The sequence below is a fragment of the Lipophrys pholis genome (genome assembly GCF_963383615.2).
Source record: "Lipophrys pholis genome assembly, chromosome: 9".
Classification (NCBI taxonomy): domain Eukaryota; kingdom Metazoa; phylum Chordata; class Actinopteri; order Blenniiformes; family Blenniidae; genus Lipophrys; species Lipophrys pholis.
The window spans coordinates 26,567,604-26,588,911 of NC_137639.1; the positions used below are offsets into that span (position 1 = coordinate 26,567,604).

Sequence of the window (21,308 nt, forward strand, 5' to 3'; positions counted from 1 at the left end):
AGCGTAACCTGTGCCCTGTCAGACATGTCACTTTACAAGTCACTTGGCAGTTATGATGCGCCGTGTCTCGTCGTTCTCCAGGGAGCACTCTCACTAACCATCGGTAAGTGTCTCGCTCTCGCTTCGTGCTTCTCAAGTTCCCGAGACCTAAAAACCACAAGCAGCTATCTTCTGACTTTTGCTCGCCCTTTTGGTCTTTTTTAAGCTGTGTTTACTGTGATGTAGTGGAACGATACCCTCGCACTCTGCAGCTCATCTTCTGTAGCAAACAGAGTCTTTCAAATTTCTCTCCTGCGGCTCCAGTTCCTCACATGTGAGCTGCGACTGCGAGCTCATGTCCTGTCAAAGGATGTGTAAATCTGACATGAATGCACGCCCCCCCCCCCCCCCCCCCCCCCTCCACCGTCTGAGCATTGAGATTGTACTGTGGCTGAGAGGAGCTCAAACACCTGCTAACTATGTCACCATTCTGCAACAGTGCATTCATGAATTGTGCACAAGGGGGAATTGATTATTGCATAAGACAGTTTAATACGTATGCAAAGGGTATTTTAAAATGTTGAAAGATTCAGACAAGGCCAGCGAGGACTGAATAAAATAACGTTCAGCAGCAATAGCTAAAAAAAAACAAAAAAAGAAAAACTCCATCCAGCATATTTGTACCTCAATAATCTGAGCAGAAGAAAACATATAATATTGAAAAATAAGCACATAAGCACACAGTTTTAATGACAATATATATAGAAAATGTTGTTCTTGGCACAATTTAAATTGTAAAATCATCAATGAATATATTGCAGAACATAACAAAATTTGGTCTTGATACAGTGATTGCAGATACGACAAGTACATTTTTAAAAAAACTGCTTCTTTTTTTTATATTATAAATATTACTTTGTTTCTGTAATCACAATTGAAGTCAAATGAGTTACGTGAAATATGCCAAGAAATTCCAAAAGTAATTGTAATTTAAAAACGCGATCGTGATAAATTGGTATTACTGTATTGTAATATAAGAGTATATTTTAATGCTTACAAATAGCTGTGCGTGTGTATGAATAATTTTTCGCTTTATATTCATGTACACAGATTTTATTGTACTGAACTGTGCCGAGGTCTTAAGTTTGATAAGTGTGAGCGGCACTTTCGCGGCTCTCCTGTCGCTCTCATGTTGAGTGCGACATACAAGACCACCTACATAACATAAATAACCAAACGCATGAGAAAGACAAGAACTGTCGGTCGAATGGTTGTGCACTATTTCCAAATCACTTTATGAAACTAAACTGCAACACGGAGAGAAAGAAAGATTTTCAGAGTGAAGAAACAATGTATGGACTTTATTATTTTTATTTTCTTTTTTTTTTAAAGAATTCCGGTAATGCAATGGCTAAATGTCATTTAGTCATTTACACACACACTCACGCACGCACACACACGCACACTTCTTCAGAATCCAACCACACACTGTATGATCATCAGTCCATTATAGACGCCTGAGGGTGTGAACATGTCATAACAACCCACGCCGGCCTCCAGCCGATTCAACATATCAGCCACTACGTCTTCATCCAAGTTTTAAGATTGCAAACATCTCTGAAAACCCACGACTCGCCGACATACATATTGCACGCCTGCACACTCTTGGTTTTGGTCTCTCTTCCACCGAAATACCATGTTATTGTTGTTTACCTTCCCTCATGTTTACTCGTGTGTACAGTCATTGGTGATAGTTTCATATACTGGTAGGGCTTTGTGGCTTGAGAGACTGTACGAGAGAACTGAACATCAAAGCTTTATCAGAATGTGAAAAGGAAATGTCAATTTTAAATGGGTGAATTCTTCCTCAATGAAATCGTGTATATTTGATCTCCAAACTTAGAGGTATTGAGGAGAATGAATACACTGACAATTGACTGTTAACTTCATTTTTTGGCGTCTTTTTTTCCTCAGACATTTGAAAACACACACACAAAGTGTAGAAATGATCCGGATCAACAACACCCAGTACTTCCACTTCCTGCAGCATGCAGATGTCCTCCGCCGCTCAGGGTCGCTGTGCGACGCCATCATCTCGGTGAAGAGTCAGACCTTCAGAGCCCACCGACTAGTTTTGGCCTGCGCCAGCAGGGCTTTGGCACAGCAGCTCAATGGCGGCAGCGACAGCCCCGCCCGCTGCACGCTGGAGTACTTCTCGCCGCACACCTTCCAGCAGGTTCTGGACTTCACCTACACTCAGGCCCTGGACGTGTCGGTGGACGACCTGCGCCTGCTGCTCCGAGCCGCTGAGCTGCTGGAGATGCAGCAGCTGGAGGATCAGTGCAGGAGGCAGCTGGACACTCTGGACCGCAGGGCCTCGGCGCAGGAAACCAAAGACGTCAAAGAGGAAAAGGAAAGTGCAGGAGAGAGAAACCAGACGCCGGCTCAGGAGGACGAACTCCGAGAGGAGAGACAGAGTGTTAGTGCTGTCACAAAAAAACTTTCTCATCCTCTGAAGAACCACAACGACCCCGTATCCATAGTGAAAAGGTCTAGATTGTCCCCGACGTCGGCGCTCTGCCGAGACACTGTGATCACCAGGCCGGTAAGCGCCACCTCCTCCTTCTCGTCTCCCTGGACGTTCACAGCAAACATGAGGGAGTCAGTGAGCACCCTGAGACGGATAACGGAGAACTTCATCTCGGCTCACCCTCTTCAGTACCCCCACCAGTCGTCTGCAGCGAACCCCTTCTCCCTCGCTCCCCCACACATGATCCCCCTGCTCAGTTCCCGCTTTCAGAGCCCAGTCCAGAGCTTTGTCATGGGCTGCTCCAGTTTCCACCCACGCTACACGCAAAACCTGTACGTCGAGTCCACGAAGAGGAGCAGCATACTCAAGCAAGGCCCGTTAAAACGAAAGCAACCCGGTCACCGAGCGTTCACCGGGACCGCTCAAAATGACAAACCGAGGTAAGTCACGAACATGGATGTGACTTTTGGAAACTTCTCGTTTTTCTTGTCGACCGTTGGTCTCCTTGCTTTTCTAATCGCAGACTCATTTTGAATCCCCTGATTTGCTCAATTGTTCCTTTGCGACAGCTGCCACCTGACTCACTGTGTGTGTGTGTGTGTGTGTGTGTGTGTGTGTGTGTGTGTGTGTGTGTGTGTGTGTGTGTGTGTGTGTGTGTGTGTGTGTGTGTGTGTGTGTGCGCGCGAGCGAGAGAGAGAGCAAACCTGCACTTTCCAGCTACATTCAGTTTCACCTGTTAACCCTTCAGTGCTGCTCTGAAAAGTTCTTTTTCAGACTTTCCCTTTAGACAAATGTCACACGGGCTTAATTGGACATGCATTTGAATCCATTCAACTTTATTCATTTATTGTTTTAAATCATTTCAATGAAGGAAAATACTCTTTGCTGTAATTTCACTAAACCTCTGTCTTTCCTGGATTACAAGACAGCATGTGACTCTGTTTTTAAGTGATCTACCGACCTATTTTAAGTTTACGCATTATACAGTGTTCCAGTACTGTGATCAAACAGTAGGTGAAGGGGAGCCCCCTACATTTCTCCCCTCTTTTGCAAAATTCAAGTTTTTCCACCCACTGAAACACGCATTGAGTGTTCAGACTCTCTGTGTCTGCACCACAAAAACATTCAATAACATTCACGCATCGTTGCAGCGGAACAAACACTTGTCTAGTGTCCCCTCATATATAGAGCAATGGTTCCCAACATTTTATGAAAGTAAGATCCACACTCGCCTTTAAAGAAGGGCAAGTCGAGAACGAAGGAAAGATGCGTACTGAAGTATTGGTACATCCAAAAAACAAAAATAGAATATAATTGAAAAGCCAATTTTTCCTATAATTCAATTCAGACAGAAGCTCATTCACATTTTCAATATATTACACATAAACTGAAACTATTTTTAACCGTGTGTGTGTGTGTGTGTGTGTGTGTGTGTGTGTGTGTGTGTGTGTGTGTGTGTGTGTGTGTGTGTGTGTGTCGGGAGGGGATCGTTAGAATCTTAGCTTATACAGACCATTTTTCAAAAATATTATATTACATGAATTAAATTTGGAAGTTATTGAAATAAATTTTTCAAGTGCTGACAAAACAGGGCTTAATTTATTATTATTAGAATTATTATTATAATTATTGCATTTTTCCACAGTGTGCCTGGGAGCTCACAGAGAGACTGCCAGCACTGCGATACGAGAGCACTTGATGATGCGGTGCGGCCGGAGTCAGCCTCCTCACAGTCGGGTAATATTCTAGTTACACGAAGCAGGAACCATTCTCGCTTTTTATCATCTTCCATCCTCTTATCAGCATACAGTGAGAGGAAGGCTGCCGAAGTGGCTATCTTCTGTACGGCCGATTAGTTTAAGAAGATAGCATGACAGTTCTCATCGTGACCCCTAACCTCCTGCAGACTCCAGCCTGAGCTGCAACGCAATGGAAAGTGATAAAGAGAGTTGTGGTTTTGAGAGCATGGTGCAGCAGGAGCAGTACTGTGGTTACTAGATACAGCTAGATATACATGCAGTACAGTATGTACTGCGTCGTAACAGCGGTTTGTCGTTCTCCAAAGTTAGACGGATTACAATTTTTCCTGCTGAATGCGAGCAATGCAAAAATGAAACTGACTTTGTGTTGTACATGCACGATCAGTTGATAATGAGTACTTTTTTTTTTTTTTGTATCTAATCTTGAATATATCCAGTTAATGGAACATTATGTGCAGATTTAGATTAGGGCAAGAGAAAACCTAATGCACACACACACACACACACACACACACACACACACACACACACACACACACACACACACACACACACACACACACACACACACACACACACACACACACACACACACACACACACACACACACACACACACACACGCACACGCACACACACACACACGCAGATCTTCATTTATGCTGTGACGCACACATTAACTGAGGTAATATATTGTACAGGAAATGCATTAATGATGATTCGTAAGTGTCCAATTGTTGTGGTTTATTCTCTGAATTTCCCTCACTACAGTATCTCTTCAGTTCAGCTTCCTGTCTCTACTATAAAGGCCACGTTTTCACCTCAGAAACTCAGAAAAGAAAAACAGAAGAAAAAAAAAACCGTATAGTGGAAAAGCTTCTGTTGGGCTACTTTAACCTCAAAATCACACCTTTGTCCTCCGAAGAGGAGGCCCATATACAGCGTGACAGGAAAGTAAGTCTAAGTAGCACAGATATATAGTGTCGTACACAAACTAAAGGACTTAAGCCTCAACCGCTGAATGACTATTTCTTCAAATACCTGCTGAAATCGGGAAAGAGCACAAAGTTCTGAGTTAAACTCTCTGAGAGTGGCTGTTAATATCACCTTTGACTGGACTGTGGTGACTTTATTATTATCTGGTTTTGCTATTTAAAAGGTTTTATATAATGTTATAAAATCACTTCAAAATTAAATAGCAAGACTTCAAAACAAAATGATGTATGTGTATAAATATGCTGTCATTGCTCTTTACCGTCTACAATAAAGTTAAAGAAAATAATCCACATTTATTATTTCGCATGTATGTCTTTGTTTGTTAGAAACCTAACGCCTCTTTTTTTTTTTTTTTCTTGACTCGGAGAATGTTTAAAGCTCTTAAAGCTCTATAGGCCACTCCGCCGGCCGCAGCATTCACACTTTCACCTGTTCAATCTCGTCTTGCTGTTGCAGGTAAACGATGCGCCGGATGCCAGCTGTGTGGCAGCGGAGACGCGCCGCAGCCTGAAGCAGAGCCCAGAAGAAACCACAGAGGAGAAAAACCCTACCAGTGTCAGCACTGTCCCAAGAAGTTCAGTCTGAAGCACCAACTGGACACACACCACCGAGTTCACACTGGTAAACACACACCGGATGTCAACTGAGAGAAAGTTCACTGAAGGAGGTCGAATAGGTGGCTTGTGTGTGTTTTTTTTTTTCCTTTTTAAATTTGAATTTTAAAAAAAAAAACACATACTTCAGATGCGTGACCTCTGCTAGTAAATCTCACACGACACAACAAAACAAAATATTGCAAACCATCCTCTCGGTCAACAATGAATACCTTTAGGTGAAACTCAAGATTGATTCTAACGTAGACACATATTTTTTGGGACTGATTGTAATTTAGACACAGCGAGGTGTGTTTCAGACTATACAATAAGGCTGTGTGCACGGTGGAGCAGCGGTTAGTATTCTCACTTTATTGCAAGAACATTGTAGGTTCAAATCCCTCTGTGTTGAGTCTGCGTGTTCTCCCTCTGAGTGTGACCCGACAGTTTCTAACTCTAACAACCACACATTAATCCCAAATAAAAAAAAAAAGTATTTTTATAACATATTATCAAGTCGGGCTTTGAATCACAACTTCCTGTTAGAAGTGAGACAAAGCGTGTTTGTTTTGAGAGTTTAGAGTTCATTTACAGTTAAGTTGGATCTCTGCTTAAAGCCGTACGCTCAGGACGTTTGGATGTTTTAACTTGTCCAAGACATCTTTTTAAGTTTTATTTATTTTAATTCTAAACAGAGACAAATCAAAGTTGTGGAAACCGTTGTCAACTATCTTTGACAGACTTTCACTGATTGTGATACTATTAGTTGTGCCTCATTCAACTTGAAATCGTCCGACTTGAATTTTCCGTGAAACTGAAATTCTGGAGCAAAAGGTCTGTTTTAATTTCTCTTAAAGTGAGAGTAGAACAAGACCTTATAAGTTGTCGAAATTGTGTCTAGTTTTCTCTGCTCTTTCGAGAGATATTAACACGAAAATAAACCTGGGAATAATTTTGTTTCTTAACTTAAATAGTGTGTTTAACACGTGAAAGGTTAAGGCCACTTGGTAAAACACACATTCACAGCGTGTGTGTGTGTGTGTGTGTGTGTGTGTGTGTGTGTGTGTGTGTGTGTGTGTGTGTGTGTGTGTGTGTGTGTGTGTGTGTGTGTGTGTGTGTGTGTGTGTGTGTGTGTGTGTGTGTGTGACGTTGGCTCATAATGATAGTCACTTTATCTATTTATCATCGTGACAGACACAAACTCATAAAAGACTCATCAACGAGAATTTGCATAAGAATGAAGGAGATTGTGTGATTTCAGACTAAAAGCACGTCGTGACTCACAGCGGGGATGTTCCAGAATTAAAGTGTTTTGGGACAAAAACTTGAACTAAACAATAACAATAATGCACAATTACTACGTGTCACTACACGAACAATAAGTGTGTTTGTAATATCCGAAAAGTCGCGGCCTTCGCTCGAGTCATCTTGGCCCTTTCCTCTTCCAGGGGAGAAACCCTTCGAGTGTCGCCTCTGCGGCCAGCGCTCCAGGGACTACTCAGCCATGATCAAGCACCTGCGGACTCACGGCGGCGCGGCGCCCTACCAGTGCACGTTGTGCCTGGAGTTCTGCAGCAGCCTGGTCCTCATGCAGAGACACGTCAAGAGCCACGCAGTGCAGGACTTCCCCCCCAACTGGAACATCAGCAGCACTTACCTCTACGTCTCCCACATTTGAGGCGAACCTCCGTCCCCGCGGGGGTGTTCACACTTCCGGGGCCTCGGCTCGTGTCTGTTGTGTGTATTGGCATTATATTAAACTCAAGAGGTAAACTCAGAATCTCTCCTCAAGCATGCTTTGTTTCACCGTCGCTTTGTAATACGCCCTGCTCGAAGATGGTCATTTACATCTTCAAATTAAAATGCAATCCTGGTCTAAAAAAAAAAAAGGAAAAGAAAAGAAAAACCCGTGGAAACAATATATCATGATCCATTAAAGCAACATCACCAGCTCATCCTCATCTGGTGACGCAGGTATCTTCCCTCTGACTTTCACTATTATTGGACTAGTTGTGTAAACCCTCCAAGGTTGACCTGGGTTCATAGCACCACCACCAGGACAAACCGTGCAACTATTTAAAAAAAATAAATAAATAAATCTCACCCAAAATGCAGGACTGGGGTGGCAAAAAAAACAGCAGCTCAAACGTCGTTCACAATAAAACATTTCAACAATTTAATCAACCCAAAAAAAAATCCTCTCGTTGATATTTAACATTGAATTTATAACATCGTTTTTATACATTTGTCCAGTTTGTCTATCGTTTCATCCTGAATAGTTTTCAGTTTTCACAAAGCCACCGGTTGCTTTCAGATGCATGTCTTTTTGATTGTATGAGGAAACAAAACCCACGCAAATCCCACAGAGAAACCAGGCATCAAACCGGGGACTTTCTATCTGCGTCGCGCTGCAACTGAGCAGCACATCTTTTAATATCAAGTAGTCTCCAGATGCTGTTCTAAATAATGTGCATTGGCAAAATAAATAAATAAAAACATGCTTCACTTATCTCCATTTAATAGATCAAGAAGCTACATCTTAAACAAAGCTTGGAAATCAGTATTGTCATTTGCACGGACGACAACAGAAGTGTAGATGTAAATGACTAAATGCTTTGGAATCAGTGCACACAAAATAGTTTGGTTGTTTTTTTTGATACTCATGTGCTTCACATATCGGTGATTTTGATTCCATTTAATTGAATTTTCCTATCATATGAGCAATGCCATAATTTTTCTAAATCAGACACGTCAAACGAGTGATTACAACAGTTGCGGAGAAGTAAAAAGTGCAGATGTGCTTTGAGTTGGAGCTCATTTGTATGAAATCGGTCTTTTAAACACTCCTGGTTGGTCCTCAAAAGGCAGAACACACAAATCAGCCGCATTGTCGGGCTCCATCAAGATCCTCTTAAAATGATTTTGACATGACTACAGTCTTCACACACGCAAGGTTGGGCTGAGTTTAACTACTGGTTTGGGTTATGCAGTTAGTGATTATAGTCTTCTGTGGTGTTCGTGTACGTGTATTTGGCCTTTCTGTGTCTTCACGTATTCAGTAGATGAACACAACATGACTTCCCCGAGGGAAAGACATGTCGAAGTGCTGCTGCAGAAAAAGGATACGTGGCATTAATCTCATTAGGGTCCTTATTTCAAGTGTCCCACTGACCCACAGCAGCCCCCCCCCCCCCCCCCCCCCCCCCCCCCCCCCACACACACACACACACACACACACACTATAACTGACAATTACCCACTTACATGGTACATTTCCAATTCTGAAACGACAAAGTCTTCTGGAAAAAAGACTTCCCTGTTATAAAATCTAACATTCAAAGAGAGACTTGTGTCACATGATCTTGTCTGCACTTGCTCGACTTTCATGTCCTTCAGACGCTCTCTCCTCCTGAATGTTGTCAATGGTGAATCCTCCCTGGCATGTCGGCTTTCCCCTCTCGTCTTCGGCCAGCCCCTCGGTCCACGCTTCCCAGGACCTGGTGGCCTTCTGACCTTGTAGTTGAGCGTCAGCCACCGCCATGAGCTGGTTGGCCTGGCTGGCGCTGCAGGTCGGCAGCGGGACCTTGTAGGTGCTGTGGAAGCGACGCAGATCCACCCTGAACGAGCCCTTCTCCAGGGTCATGCACGGCTCGAAGCGAGCCCCCCACTCGATCTCCGTCTCAATGTAAGAGGTTTTTGCTTGGCACATCATCCCTGCGTTTGAGAAGATCAGGCTGTTAGTCGGGATTCTGTAAAACAAACGTTTACTCTTTGATGTCACTATGCGTTTGATATATTCCATTTGTAGAAGTCAACACATTGATGAAGCAACCTGTAATCCTGATAAAAATTATGGAGAGATTCAAGAGTGATCCCGTATGTACCTTCAAGTATGCCAAAAAACTAGATTAATCGGAATGTAACTCAAATATTTGAACATTTCAGTCCTAAAATACGATGCATTGATGCAATTACTATGCAGTGGCCCTTTTTTTTTTTGCATTTTAGCTTAATCTTTTGTTTTTTATCCTGGAGGTCTCTGTACACTGCTGCATTCAGCTTTCCCTCTACCTTGACAAGTATCCTCACAGCATGATGCTGCCGCCGCCATGCTTCACTGTGGAGATTGTGTTTGCCTAATGAGCCTGTTTCCTCCCAAGACTTCCATCTTTCTTTCGTCAGACCAGATGATTTGGATTTTCTTGTGGTATGAGTCAGGTGGATTTTGTTAAAACTCCCAGCAGGCGGCAATGTGTGTTTTACCAAGACGTGCTTTCTGTCTGGCAACTCTACCCCAGAGGCCTGATTGTTGGGAGGCTGCAGAGCTCTGATAGAGTGACCATCAGGTTCTTGGTTACCTGCCTGACACCGGTGCACATTAATGAATCACCTGATTTGCTCTCCTGTCTTTGAGCGCAGCAGAGTTCCTTTGACTTCATGCTTAGTTTGTACTCTGGCTGCTCCGTCAACTGTGGGACCTTACATGTTGTTCAATCAACTGAAATCACAGTTGGAGTTAGTATCTCATTAGTATTGTGTGTAGAATTTGGAAAAAAAGAAATTACTCAATCGATTTTTTGACAAGTTTTTAACATGAGTAAATGTGGAACAAGTGACACAGCTGCACTGTAACGTCATTATATTACCATTGTGGGGAAGTGTCTCCATGATGAAGTGTTTTGTTTCCACCGTTACTGTTTTATGTTTCTCAGCAATCATATAAATATTAGCTTATTGTGTGTGTGTGTGTGTGTGTGTGTGTGTGTGTGTGTGTGTGTGTGTGTGTGTGTGTGTGTGTGTGTGTGTGTGTGTGTGTGTGTGTGTGTGTGCGTGTGCATGTGTGAAAACACCCAAACTAAAATATCTCATCCTTTTGATGCTTTTATTCTTTACCATTTATCTTACAAATCCTGAAAATCTAGAACACGTAATCAAAAATGTACCTTTTTTTTAACAGACGGCTGCAATTTTCATAATAGGATTTTTTTTTTTTAAATCTTATGAACATTTTAGTTTGTATTTAACAAGTGTAAAAATCCCTGATGAAACAATTTCACATAATAAACTCAAAATGCAAACGTCAGTGCTAAGCAACCATGCGCATGCATTTTTATCACCTTCGATTAAGAGATAAAGAGATAATTAGAAAGTAGTTCAGAACAAGTAGTTCAGAACAAGTAGTTCAGAACAAGTTGCGTTTTAGCTATGAAATCACCGGGGTACGACTTCAATGTGTCTTCAATATGCTTAAAGTAAGCTAAAAGTCTCATGACACCCTGTCACGTTGATGCTCTTTCTTAACTCTGCAAAAAAATAAATGTTTAATGCAAGTGGTAAATCTTGATGAATAACATGATGTGTCTTCAAAATTTATGAAAAATAACATACTCAATCAAAAGTGGTTCCTCTAAATGGGAGTTATTTGTATCGTCATCATCAAATGTCATCAGTCTGAACGGTTATTAATCACAAATGAGTCATTTCCTTCCAACATTTTCAGCACCAGTTTGGTCAATCATAAATATGTACGTGCATTCATCAGGTCTTGTGAGGCCAGAAATAATAAGAGGTGGAAACCTAATCCACCACCTCAAAAGTCAAGCACTAATCAATACAGGGCAGCAGCTGGATGAGGGCAGGAAGCTTCTCGTCCACACCAGAGAAGTAAAACGTACTGGGAGGAAAAAAGAAGCAACATGCAAACATAAAAAAAAATAAAAAAAATAGCACCTCTTGCCAGCTGTTATCTTTAGAGTATAATATTCGGCTGCGTGATAACCACTGGCACAGGAAGCCTTGCATCGAGAGAGGAAATAGAGTTTCACTTGAGATCTGCAAATCCTCCAAGCATATATCTCACAGTCAATTAAAAAAACAAAAAACAGGTGGCAAAATTCTTCAACAGGGAAACAATCCAATGCAAAGTTACCTTAAGTTACTTCAAGAAAACACAGGTTTAAAGCTTCTGTGTGGCCAAGATTGTCCCTTTGACTTATAGTATAAATCAGGAGAATCTTTAGAATATTTGAGAAGAGGCGTAAAACATTTTCTAAACTGAGAACAGAAAGTTTTGGAGTGGGTGTCGAATGGTGTTTCCTGGTTGTGGTATCTGTGGCATCTACCCGGAAAAGGCAACTTGGTACAGTCAGAGAAGCTCAACATTTCCCACATTTTCCGCTGTGACTGTTACACTGATAAATACGAACAAACTAGGGATGATGGTTTTGAAGAACTCACAAAAAACGAAAACGTCTGCCTCCCATGTTGGACCTAACTCCCTAAAACACTGAGCTGTCTCTTTCAGGACAGCGTGGCATTATTTTAACAAGAGCAATCAGAGATTTCTTACATCCGCCAAAGGATCTGGATCCGGATCACCTCCAGGATTTAACGGAGTCCTCCATGGCCTAATATCTATCTGTGGTGAAAATTTCAACAAAATCCGTCCAGTGGTTTTCTTGCTAAAAGACACACAAACAGTCCTCGGCAGACGTCATAAAATCCTTTTCAGAGAATGTGTAGTGAGAAGAGAAAAAAAAAATAGACGAAAATCATCCAATCTATAGTGAGCAGAAATAAACTTCTATTTTCAAATTAGTGCAGCAAATGTATTGTGTATTTTATAAATAAGCAACAGCCAAGAAACACAACTGAGCTTGTTTCAATTTGCATTTGAAAGATCCTTCTATAAATCAGGATGAATCTGTTTTTGTCTTGCACATTTACTTCAAGACATAACAAGGAGGAGGTTTTCTTTCCATCTTGCAGTTAAAGATAAGAGGCTATATTTCCTGGTTTCAGGCCAGCAGCTGTGACCGTAAACTCTTTTTGAGTCATAAATTCATGAACTAAATCGGGACGAAAAAACGAAAGTCAGTTTAGTGGTTTCTTCAGAATAAATTAACATGAATACAAGTGGCAGAAGAAAAATCTTCAAAATCAGATTAAAGCCCCCATTTACACATCATTTTTCAAATGAAAACGCAAAACCTTTATTTTGGAGGTCTGTTTACACCGTTGCAGTGTTCGGAACCACTAAAGAAAGCGCCTTTTTGAAAATGGCTCCCGAGGTGGAACTTTTTGGAAATGCTCCGACTGTGTCTCCGTGTAAACGGGAGAAAACGTAACTTTCTGAAAACGCGCGGTCTCCATGGACGGTGGAAACGCTGCTACTGCGTATGTGTACCACCGCTGTAGTAAATAGTTCTTCTGCGCATGCGCGAGGAGGTGGACAATAACTATGTCTGCCTCCAGAGTGACTCCCAGCTCATATTCTCCCTGTCGTTTTATAGTTGAGAGTCACTCATAAAAACAATCCAGCATTGTCATCTTGTCTATACCAAGGTCTCTATAATTGCCATTGTTAATGTTTAATTGTTCTCAGCGAATGTGTGTGGTTTCATCACAAAAACAAGCAATAGCACCTACTAGTGCTCTAACACAAAAACTACACCATTTTCCGTGTTTCTTCCGTTTCATTGTAAAAGCTATGAATCTTTCTGAAACGAAAATGCAAAAATGATGCACAGTAAACTTGGCCTTAATGTTCTCATAGGATCCAAAGCTATTGTCATTTAAATAGAACCATTAGGCAAAATCCTGACATTTGTGTAAAGACCTCCAGCAAACATTCAGCTGGTCAGGATTCCTTTTTGAAATATAAATCAAGATGATTTTCAATGCCAATGTTTTAAACATTTGTTCACATGTTACTACCACTACTGCTGCTACTTTAAACCGCTCACCTGTCGCTTCAACAATTCCCTCCAAGATGACGATGATCTCAAACTGTTGCCACTTCAGCTGCTCGGGGCCGAGCTCCCACAGTGGACTGCTGGAGTCAATACTGTGCTGAATCACTTGAGGCTCCACCAGAAACAGCCTGTCCGATCCGCTTTCATAACCCAGGTTGATCTCCGTCTGCTCAAGGGGTAAGAATTCACCTTCGGCCGTTTGGCGGGACTTGATCAGCTTTGCGCGGACCTTGGCGTCCACCATGTGGCTCTCTCTCAGGTCCCCCAGGCGGAACATCAAGCACAGCTGGTCGTCGCGGTTCGCAATCACGCAAGTGCGGCTGAAAAGAAGCGTCTCGGCCCGCTTCTTGGGGCGGGATATCTTGACAAACATGCAGCCCACCATGAGTGCATCGATCATGGACCCAACGATGCATTGCATCATGACCAGCAGCACCCCCTCGTGGCAGGCGGGTGACACGGTGCGTGATCCGTAGCCAATCGTGCGCTGGGTCTCCACTGAGAAGAGCAACGCCGAAATGAAGCCGTCTATGCCCAAATAGCAGGGCATAGATTGGTGACTTTCAGAGGTGTTGAGAGGTCGATCTTGTCCAAGGTCACCTCTGACGGAGGCATTAACAAAGTAGAGCCCAGCAAACAGGAACCAGGTCGTTATGTAGCACATCATGAAAACGAACAGAAACCAGCGATACTGCAGGTCCACAAATGAGGTGAAAATATCGGAGAGGAAGCGTCCCCTCTCAGAAATGTGACACAGGTTGACCCGACACTTCCCGTCTTTGGAGACGTAGCGCAGTTGTTCTCTGGTTTCGGGGGTGAGGGTCGGGGTCTGGTTGGTCTCACTCTCCAGGAGTTTACTCCGGGCTTTAGCCAGCCTCTCCAGGTCTCGGGCTGGGCTGGACATGTTGCTGTGCGCAGGTGACAGTGGGGTGCTGTGATGCAGGGGACTGCTGTTGATGGCAAGGAGGGGACTGGCCATGTTGGGGACACTGAGGGCGTGACGAGGACGCCACGAAACGCTGTTGGTGTCCATCAGGGAGCAGCGACGCAAAAAGGCTTGCTCACTGTCTGCAAGGCCAGGAGGGGACGGGGGAGGAGGACAAACATTGCCTTTGTAAGGAATGTCGTTGGTGCTTTTGTGGAGCCGCTTAGATGTTGATAGCTCTGGGAGAGTCCCTGGCATGATGTCAGGAAGTGGGAGACGTCCCTCTGCGTCCATCTGGAAGAAGGAAAACATGTTACTGTTTCTCATATCAACTCTGTTCACTTTCAAGGTTATGGGAAGAAATACTTTGAGATAACAGAGGGCAGTGTGTCCGGAATTTATGTGTTTTGGCACAATACATGTTTATCTCAACCTGATTTGGAACTTTAGAAATGAGACTTCTTTTTTGTTTTTTTTAATAGTGTAATTTTAATGATCCTTTTATAAAAGTCAAAGAAACAGCCTGGCAAATGTCATGAGCCCAGAGAAAGATCTCGTCTGATACAACCCACCGACTTACATTTATCAGATGGCTCTCACACTGAACGCTCCTCCCCGAAGGTGCGGAGTGGACGACCATGATGGATTTCGGCTGACATGGCATAGACGTCCGCCGACCTATCGTCCCATCCTGGGCGGTCCCCCGAGGCACTGTTGCCCCGACACCCACTGCAGTCCCAGTGGATCTGGAGCATCCTTTGTTGTCGATGTTAGAGTCTCTTCTTGAATACATGATAAAGCAATGTAAAGGTTATCTGCAGACCATGGTTAGGGCCGCTTGGATGTCAGGGCTCGTCCATTGATTTAAAACCTGAGGACATAAAAAAAGGTGTTATTGCACAAATCTTATATAATTTTTTTAAATTGCAGTGGCAGACCTAGTTCTCCTTTGTGTAACGAAAAAGTTGATATATGTGATATATTTGATATGGAATCAACCAACCTGCAGAAGAGCTGTTATTGCATCCAAGACACAAGTTCACCCCTTCATGGCAACGCGTTCAGCCTGCAAACTTTAAGTGACACCGAGCAGGTAACACAAAGCTTTATGGGAAATCCTCTCCAGCTGGAGCTAAGCTCCCTCATCCTGCTGATTCAGCAGTCCTGCCCCTGCATCCTGTGTAGGGGGTGGCAGCTCAGCTGCTCTCCTCATGTAGAATGAATGCACGGGACAACGTGCTCAGGTTAGCTTCATAAACCTATTAACATGGACGACCCTCAGTCTCGCACATAGGAGGAAGAGTAGTTATCACAACTCAGGATTGTGAGAATGCATAAAGTGTGTGGGAGCATGTTTATACGTTTAGGTTCTGTAGAAATACACCTATGACAGGTTGTATCCTAAGTGTATGAGTAAGTCCAAGTCTATCCAAAAAACTGACTAAAAGGTCTGTGTTGCAAGTAGGGAGGAGATTTATTTAAGATTTCTGTCGCTCCTATTCGCTTCACATTGCAGTAGTCTCATTTTTATTGACTATACCAGTGGAGTAGTGCTGGGTATTTGGCATATATCCATATCGAATAGTCTTACATACCACTGAAGGTTAAAAAAAAAGAAAGAAATAAGAATGTGTGTATTCACTTCTACACTGACTATTACTGTCTGTGCAGTTTAGAAACTGCCACAGGAACATCGAGAAAGAAAAAAAAAACCCACATGGTCAGTGCTTTCTCCTCCAGTCCAAGTTCAACTGAGTTTACAGGGTTTAAAGGGAACAACATAACCAGTGTGCAATCTTTATAAGCAAAACAAGATCACAAACTCTTTACTGAAAGGTAACATTTCTTAAGAAACTAACCAAAAGTCGATTCAACCACAAAATGAGGATAGAAAATATGTCAGAGAAGGTCAAACTGCCCAATCCAAACAGAAAATGACCAACTGGGGGAAACAGAGAGAAAACTGTATTCTGTCAGTCAGTGAACCGTCTGAACTGTGACCAAACCTCCAAAGACACAGCAGGATAGCTCCTCCTTTTATAAAAAAAAAAAACCATTTTGTGTCAGGTAGAGACTGTACTTCCCCAAACTCCAGACGACTCAATTCATGTACAGACTTCACATCGCAGTTTTTTTGTTGTTGTTGATGTTGTTGTTTTTTTTGTATTTTATTTATTTTTTCCGGAAAGGGTGGAACTTGATCCGCTTTGAGTCTTGACTCTAATGCGCAGTTTGGTGACAATGTGGTGGCACTCGGACATATGTCGCTCCGACCCGAAGACGCGCTGGAACGGAACGCAGTGCGTCTCCTGTGTCAGGAACAGATACACTGCACCGCCAGGTAGGTCAACACGTATCACAATGGATCGCATGGCATCATGTTATATTGTATTTATATTGCATTATGTGGTTACAGGAAGAGAATTGACTCCTAACTGTGGCTATGATGATGAGGGGGGTATCCACGAGCCCACCACCAGACCGTGCGGAAATAACACTTTTAACGATGGCACGAGAGACTTTTGTGCGCCTTGCTCTCCGTGTCCATCGGGACGAGTCGTGTCGACACGCTGCAACACAACCGCTGACACCCAGTGCGCTTTACCCCGGTGAGATAAGTCGTCACCTTTTCTATGTTTACTCGGAAATTCGGTAGTGGTGGTGGTGGTGGTGGAGTGGGGGTTTTAATCACATCGGGGTTTTTGCGTAAAATCGGAACGCGTCATTTTTTCCTCGCTCCATCTTTTTGTGTTTGTTGTTTGTTGTGTGTTTGTTGTGTGTGTTTGTTGTGCAAACAAACAACACATCCAGTCCGAAACACCCGTGGACGGGAAACACAGCAATTTTATTGCATTTGTTCACTCTGTCTGTATTTATCTTTCGATCTTTCCACAGAAGCCGCAGCTCCCCCGCAATCCAGGTCACGGTGAGAGTCGGCTGCCCTTGAACGCAATCACTTAACTAGAAAAATACTTGACTGCTATACTACTTCAAAAGTATAGCAAAAGCAATCTAACGACTATACCTAACACACATCACAGAAAACATACAATGAGATCAATAAATGCAGTTCGAAAGTTCTTACTATATATAAACTAGATATCTTTAATACAGACAGAAGATTACAAAACATGACGATTAAATAATGAACAAGGGGACAGATTAGATAAGGTATACTACTAAATATACTGTACGTCCAAAAAAATGTCAATTCACTTATTAATAGTATCATGAAGGGGATCCAATATAGATTAGTATATGTATGTGGAGCATATGGATAGAGGTGCATCAGTGTTAGTATGCAATTGCACATGTCTGAAAATAATTTTTTTTAAATCACTCCATGATGGCACAGATTGTGGTAGAGAAAACCCATGCCGCACAGGGAAAACACAAACTCCACAGATAAAGACTTTCAAACACTCAAACGGGAGGCGAAAATTATGATAATTATTGGTATACAGCTCTTTTATCATTATCAACCCAAACACACTGAACCATTTTCCAACTCATCCAGTTTAATGACACCATTACTTTTAGAGTGGGTGCAACTTCTTCACACAGGAAACCATCACGTCAAGACTAGTTTTAATCTGAGACCAAACCCACCTGTTGAACTTCCCCAGTTTCACAGTCTGAGTCAGTCGTTTGTGGCTTTTGAATTGTTCTTATTACATTTTGCCAGTTTAATCCAACACGAACCTCTTCATCTGCTCACATCTCTCCAAGTTTGAGCTTTTACTGAAAGTTTATCAAAGAAACAGCAGGAGGATCATTTCACTGTAACTTGACACTGAGCTTTCCTTCGACCTCAGGAACCTCAAAGATTCACTGTACCTCCACCTGCACTTCCTGTCAGTAACAGTCACATGCCCGTCCTTTGTAAGTGAAACACTCTCCTCGTTACCTGACATGGACTTTTGTTTTTGCGGTCTAACTTTTCCTTCTCTTCCTGCAAGGGGCCGTGTCATCACTTCTCCTGGTTTTCATCATGCTCGCTGCCGTGGCAGTTTACACGAGACGGAAAAGAGGTATTGAAAGACTCAAACCAAAGATCAGTGAGTCCGCTGTGGTTTAATATTCTATTGGGCAAGATGGTTCTTTATACTGATGTAGAAATGTTTTTTTTTTAACAACACCTCAGAGTTATTAATTTAAAGTTTACAGTTACTTTACTGAGTGACCAATAAGGGGTTAAGCATAGACGAGGAAACTATCTGGGTGGTGCGTATTTTCTTCTTTTTTGGAGGAATAAATAGATGACTTCATCCCAGCTTGTAATTTTACAGTTTGTTATTTTAAGTCTGACTCTTTGTGTGTCCAAACTGTCTAGGTCTGCTCTTCCAAGGGAGTTACAAGAGACCGTCGTACGTCAATGTAGCCTTCAGGAACAGTGATGTGGAAGGAATGCTCGGTGAATAAAAATAAATCTTCTCTCATCATTCAGCCAGTGAATCAGGATTTACTACACAGATGTAGAAATGTGTCGATCATTTCTAGATTTTGCTACTTATCAATATGAATTAGCAGACTACACTCTTGCGTTCTAGTTACATGGGACTAAATGTTTTATGCCTTTCAAGATGTAAATAATGTAAATAGTCATGTGTTGTGGAACGATAGTTCATGAAATGTGAACTTCTCGATGACACATCAATACTTTGTTGCACTAAAACAAAGATTAAGAGCTGTAGTTATTTACAGATTATAATGCAATTATTTCTAATTTAGTGGAGAAAAGTGCAGCTCTGTAAACTTAAATTCATACAAAAAAAACCAAAAACTAATGGGATCTTGTATCAGTCCCTCTCATCAGTCTCTAATGTCGGGCGTGTCTTTCACACACAGACCACACCGTCCAGTCAGCACCTTTGCAGACGGTGTTGGACAACCTGGACGTTTTGGAGGAGTTGGTGATCTTGTTGGATCCCGAGAGCCGAGGCATCAAGAACACGAAGCACCTCGCCTCCCTGTGCTCCTTCCCATCCACCTGGATCACGTACACCTACTCCATGAAGGAGAGCAAGAGCCCCCTGAAAGCCGTGCTGGAGGGGGTCACCAGCAGGAACCCAGACTGGACCGTGGGTCACCTGGTCGAGATGCTCAAGCGCATGGAGCGCAACGACGCCATCGCCGCTCTGGCCAAGCTGAGACCGGACGTGGTGAACCTCTGACTGGACACAGTGGAGTTCGGGCCGATTCAAAAAAAAGAGTTTGCATGTTCTCACTGCGTTTGCATGCAGTGTAATGCAGCGTGTGTTTGAGCTCGTAGCCTGTCCAGGATGTTCCCCATCATCGCCCACTGCCAGTGGGACTCAATCTTTGGACGACTTTCAAAAGTATTCAATGAAGGAAAACCTGTATTAATAGCAGCTTTGTGTGCAATGAAAAGCAAAATATGTCAAAGAAAAATATATTACCCACCATCGCTGCAGCTTCAAAAAAAAAAAAAAAAAGAGTATCCTTACTTATTCGCTCAATAAGCATTATAAAAGTTTATATAAATTGGTGCTGTAACAAAATATCCTGTCATTTTTTCTTCCTGGAACATCCTCTCTACAATAATCTATTCAGCTAACGTTAAGTTTCAAGTATCAACCTCCCACTCAGTACTTTTCCCTCCACACGAGTCGTGCCCGCGCTCGGCTTCTCCAAACCACAAACGTTGCTCAAACATCTTAACATCTTTATTAAGCAAATAACATTATAAATAAAAAAAGTGCATAGAAAAATTAAACAGGTTTAGAAATATGTATACAAATATTTACAAACTCAGGTTTATTTGTACATGGTAACAAAGACGTAAATTTAAAGAGCACAATTTGTCATTTTAATGTCTTTTACACTTTAAAATAACCCTACTTTATATATATATTTATTTATATTTATATATATGTGTATATATAACATACAGTCTTCTTAACAGATTCTGGGAGAGATGGTCATGATAACTTCAGTTTTTGACTAGTGCTTTGCATCCTTCATTGCGCACACACAAACACACACAGTGACAAGCACACAAATATCCACACACACGCACGCACGCACGCACACACGCGCGCCCACACACCAGGATATTAAAACCAATGTTTTCTTAAATCATCATCCTCTCTTTTTGCATCAGTATTCCCAAACATCTGCCTGAACAGCTGAGGTAGAATCCTTGCAAGGAGTTTGGAGTGACTCTGCTCTTGTTGTCAGCTTGGTGATTGACACCAGGTAATCTGGGCTCCATCCCAGTGATTGGACATGCAAAAAGGGGGAAAAAAAAAAAGGAGGGGGGGGGGGGGATTAAGATAAAGACAAAAATGCAAATTTGCTTTAGAACAAGAACTTGGTGGTGGACAAAGCAGGAGGGAGGGAAAAAAATTAAAAATAAGCACAATCATGGGCACGAGGAGGCAAACAGTGTCACCGAGTATTCTAGTCCAACTGAAACAAAATAAAAAAAATTTCTTTAAAAAGAAACATTTCTGTCATGAAGGCTTAAGCGCACGACACCACTGGCCCGAGGAAAAATTCAAGTAAATTATTGAAACGAAAGGACACGAGTTGTAAACAAAAGATGCAAATGGAGGGGGGGGGGCTAATAACACCAGAGCGCCACTGATTATACACCACAGCACAACCTGTTTAACCATTAAAAACAGAACTCAAAACAACAATAAATATGAATTTGAACAGTGTGATTTCTAGGAGCCTCACTCAAGACATCACTGAACACCAACTCACAACATTAAACATTATTATTTTCTTTTCTTTTTTTTTTTT

The 21,308-nt window shown here is 42.3% G+C and overlaps 3 protein-coding genes across 6 annotated transcripts; 2 read left to right on the plus strand and 1 right to left on the minus strand.

Moving 5' to 3' along the window:
• zbtb32 (zinc finger and BTB domain containing 32) lies at window positions 1-7,735 on the plus strand. Its single transcript, XM_080472185.1, has 5 exons — window positions 1-103; window positions 1,954-2,949; window positions 4,155-4,246; window positions 5,722-5,886; window positions 7,307-7,735. The coding sequence occupies exons 2-5, from the start codon at window positions 1,985-1,987 to the stop codon at window positions 7,534-7,536; spliced, it is 1,452 nt and encodes a 483-aa protein (XP_080328311.1). The 5' UTR covers window positions 1-103; window positions 1,954-1,984; the 3' UTR covers window positions 7,537-7,735.
• A 279-nt stretch (window positions 7,736-8,014) lies between these two features.
• kcnj20 (potassium inwardly rectifying channel subfamily J member 20) lies at window positions 8,015-15,621 on the minus strand. Its single transcript, XM_080470878.1, has 4 exons — window positions 15,541-15,621; window positions 15,118-15,408; window positions 13,604-14,831; window positions 8,015-9,572 (listed from the first exon to the last, which is right to left on the minus strand). Exons 2-4 carry the CDS (start codon window positions 15,328-15,330, stop codon window positions 9,211-9,213), a joined length of 1,803 nt encoding a protein of 600 aa, XP_080327004.1. The 5' UTR covers window positions 15,331-15,408; window positions 15,541-15,621; the 3' UTR covers window positions 8,015-9,210.
• Window positions 15,622-16,571: 950 nt separating this feature from the next.
• igflr1 (IGF-like family receptor 1) lies at window positions 16,572-20,091 on the plus strand. 4 transcript variants are annotated; one of them, XM_080471635.1, is made up of 7 exons: window positions 16,572-16,878; window positions 16,954-17,146; window positions 17,433-17,463; window positions 18,353-18,419; window positions 18,497-18,595; window positions 18,871-18,951; window positions 19,386-20,047. In XM_080471635.1, the coding sequence occupies exons 1-7, from the start codon at window positions 16,761-16,763 to the stop codon at window positions 19,709-19,711; spliced, it is 915 nt and encodes a 304-aa protein (XP_080327761.1). In that variant the 5' UTR covers window positions 16,572-16,760; the 3' UTR covers window positions 19,712-20,047. The 4 variants fall into 4 exon arrangements, with proteins under 4 accessions (XP_080327761.1, XP_080327762.1, XP_080327764.1 ...); XM_080471636.1 differs by having other exon boundaries at window positions 18,497-18,568; XM_080471638.1 differs by lacking the exon at window positions 16,954-17,146 and having other exon boundaries at window positions 16,598-16,878; window positions 18,497-18,568.
• The last annotated feature ends 1,217 nt before the right edge of the window (window positions 20,092-21,308 follow it).

What these genes read in the sequence shown, in the direction of transcription:
- igflr1 (XM_080471635.1), top strand. Translation starts at nt 16,761, where the DNA reads ATGCGCAGTTTGGTGACAATGTGGTGGCACTCGGACATATGTCGCTCC. An exon ending in CAGATACACTGCACCGCCAG is followed by an intron (nt 16,879 to 16,953) that starts GTAGGTCAACAC and finishes ATGTGGTTACAG; the next exon opens with GAAGAGAATTGACTCCTAAC. An exon ending in CCCCCGCAATCCAGGTCACG is followed by an intron (nt 17,464 to 18,352) that starts GTGAGAGTCGGC and finishes CTTCGACCTCAG; the next exon opens with GAACCTCAAAGATTCACTGT.
- zbtb32 (XM_080472185.1), top strand. Translation starts at nt 1,985, where the DNA reads ATGATCCGGATCAACAACACCCAGTACTTCCACTTCCTGCAGCATGCA. An exon ending in GCTCAAAATGACAAACCGAG is followed by an intron (nt 2,950 to 4,154) that starts GTAAGTCACGAA and finishes ATTTTTCCACAG; the next exon opens with TGTGCCTGGGAGCTCACAGA. An exon ending in ACACCACCGAGTTCACACTG is followed by an intron (nt 5,887 to 7,306) that starts GTAAACACACAC and finishes TTCCTCTTCCAG; the next exon opens with GGGAGAAACCCTTCGAGTGT.
- kcnj20 (XM_080470878.1), bottom strand. Translation starts at nt 15,330, where the DNA reads ATGTATTCAAGAAGAGACTCTAACATCGACAACAAAGGATGCTCCAGA. An exon ending in GTGAGAGCCATCTGATAAAT is followed by an intron (nt 14,832 to 15,117) that starts GTAAGTCGGTGG and finishes TCCTTCTTCCAG; the next exon opens with ATGGACGCAGAGGGACGTCT. An exon ending in GGGAATTGTTGAAGCGACAG is followed by an intron (nt 9,573 to 13,603) that starts GTGAGCGGTTTA and finishes TCTCAAACGCAG; the next exon opens with GGATGATGTGCCAAGCAAAA.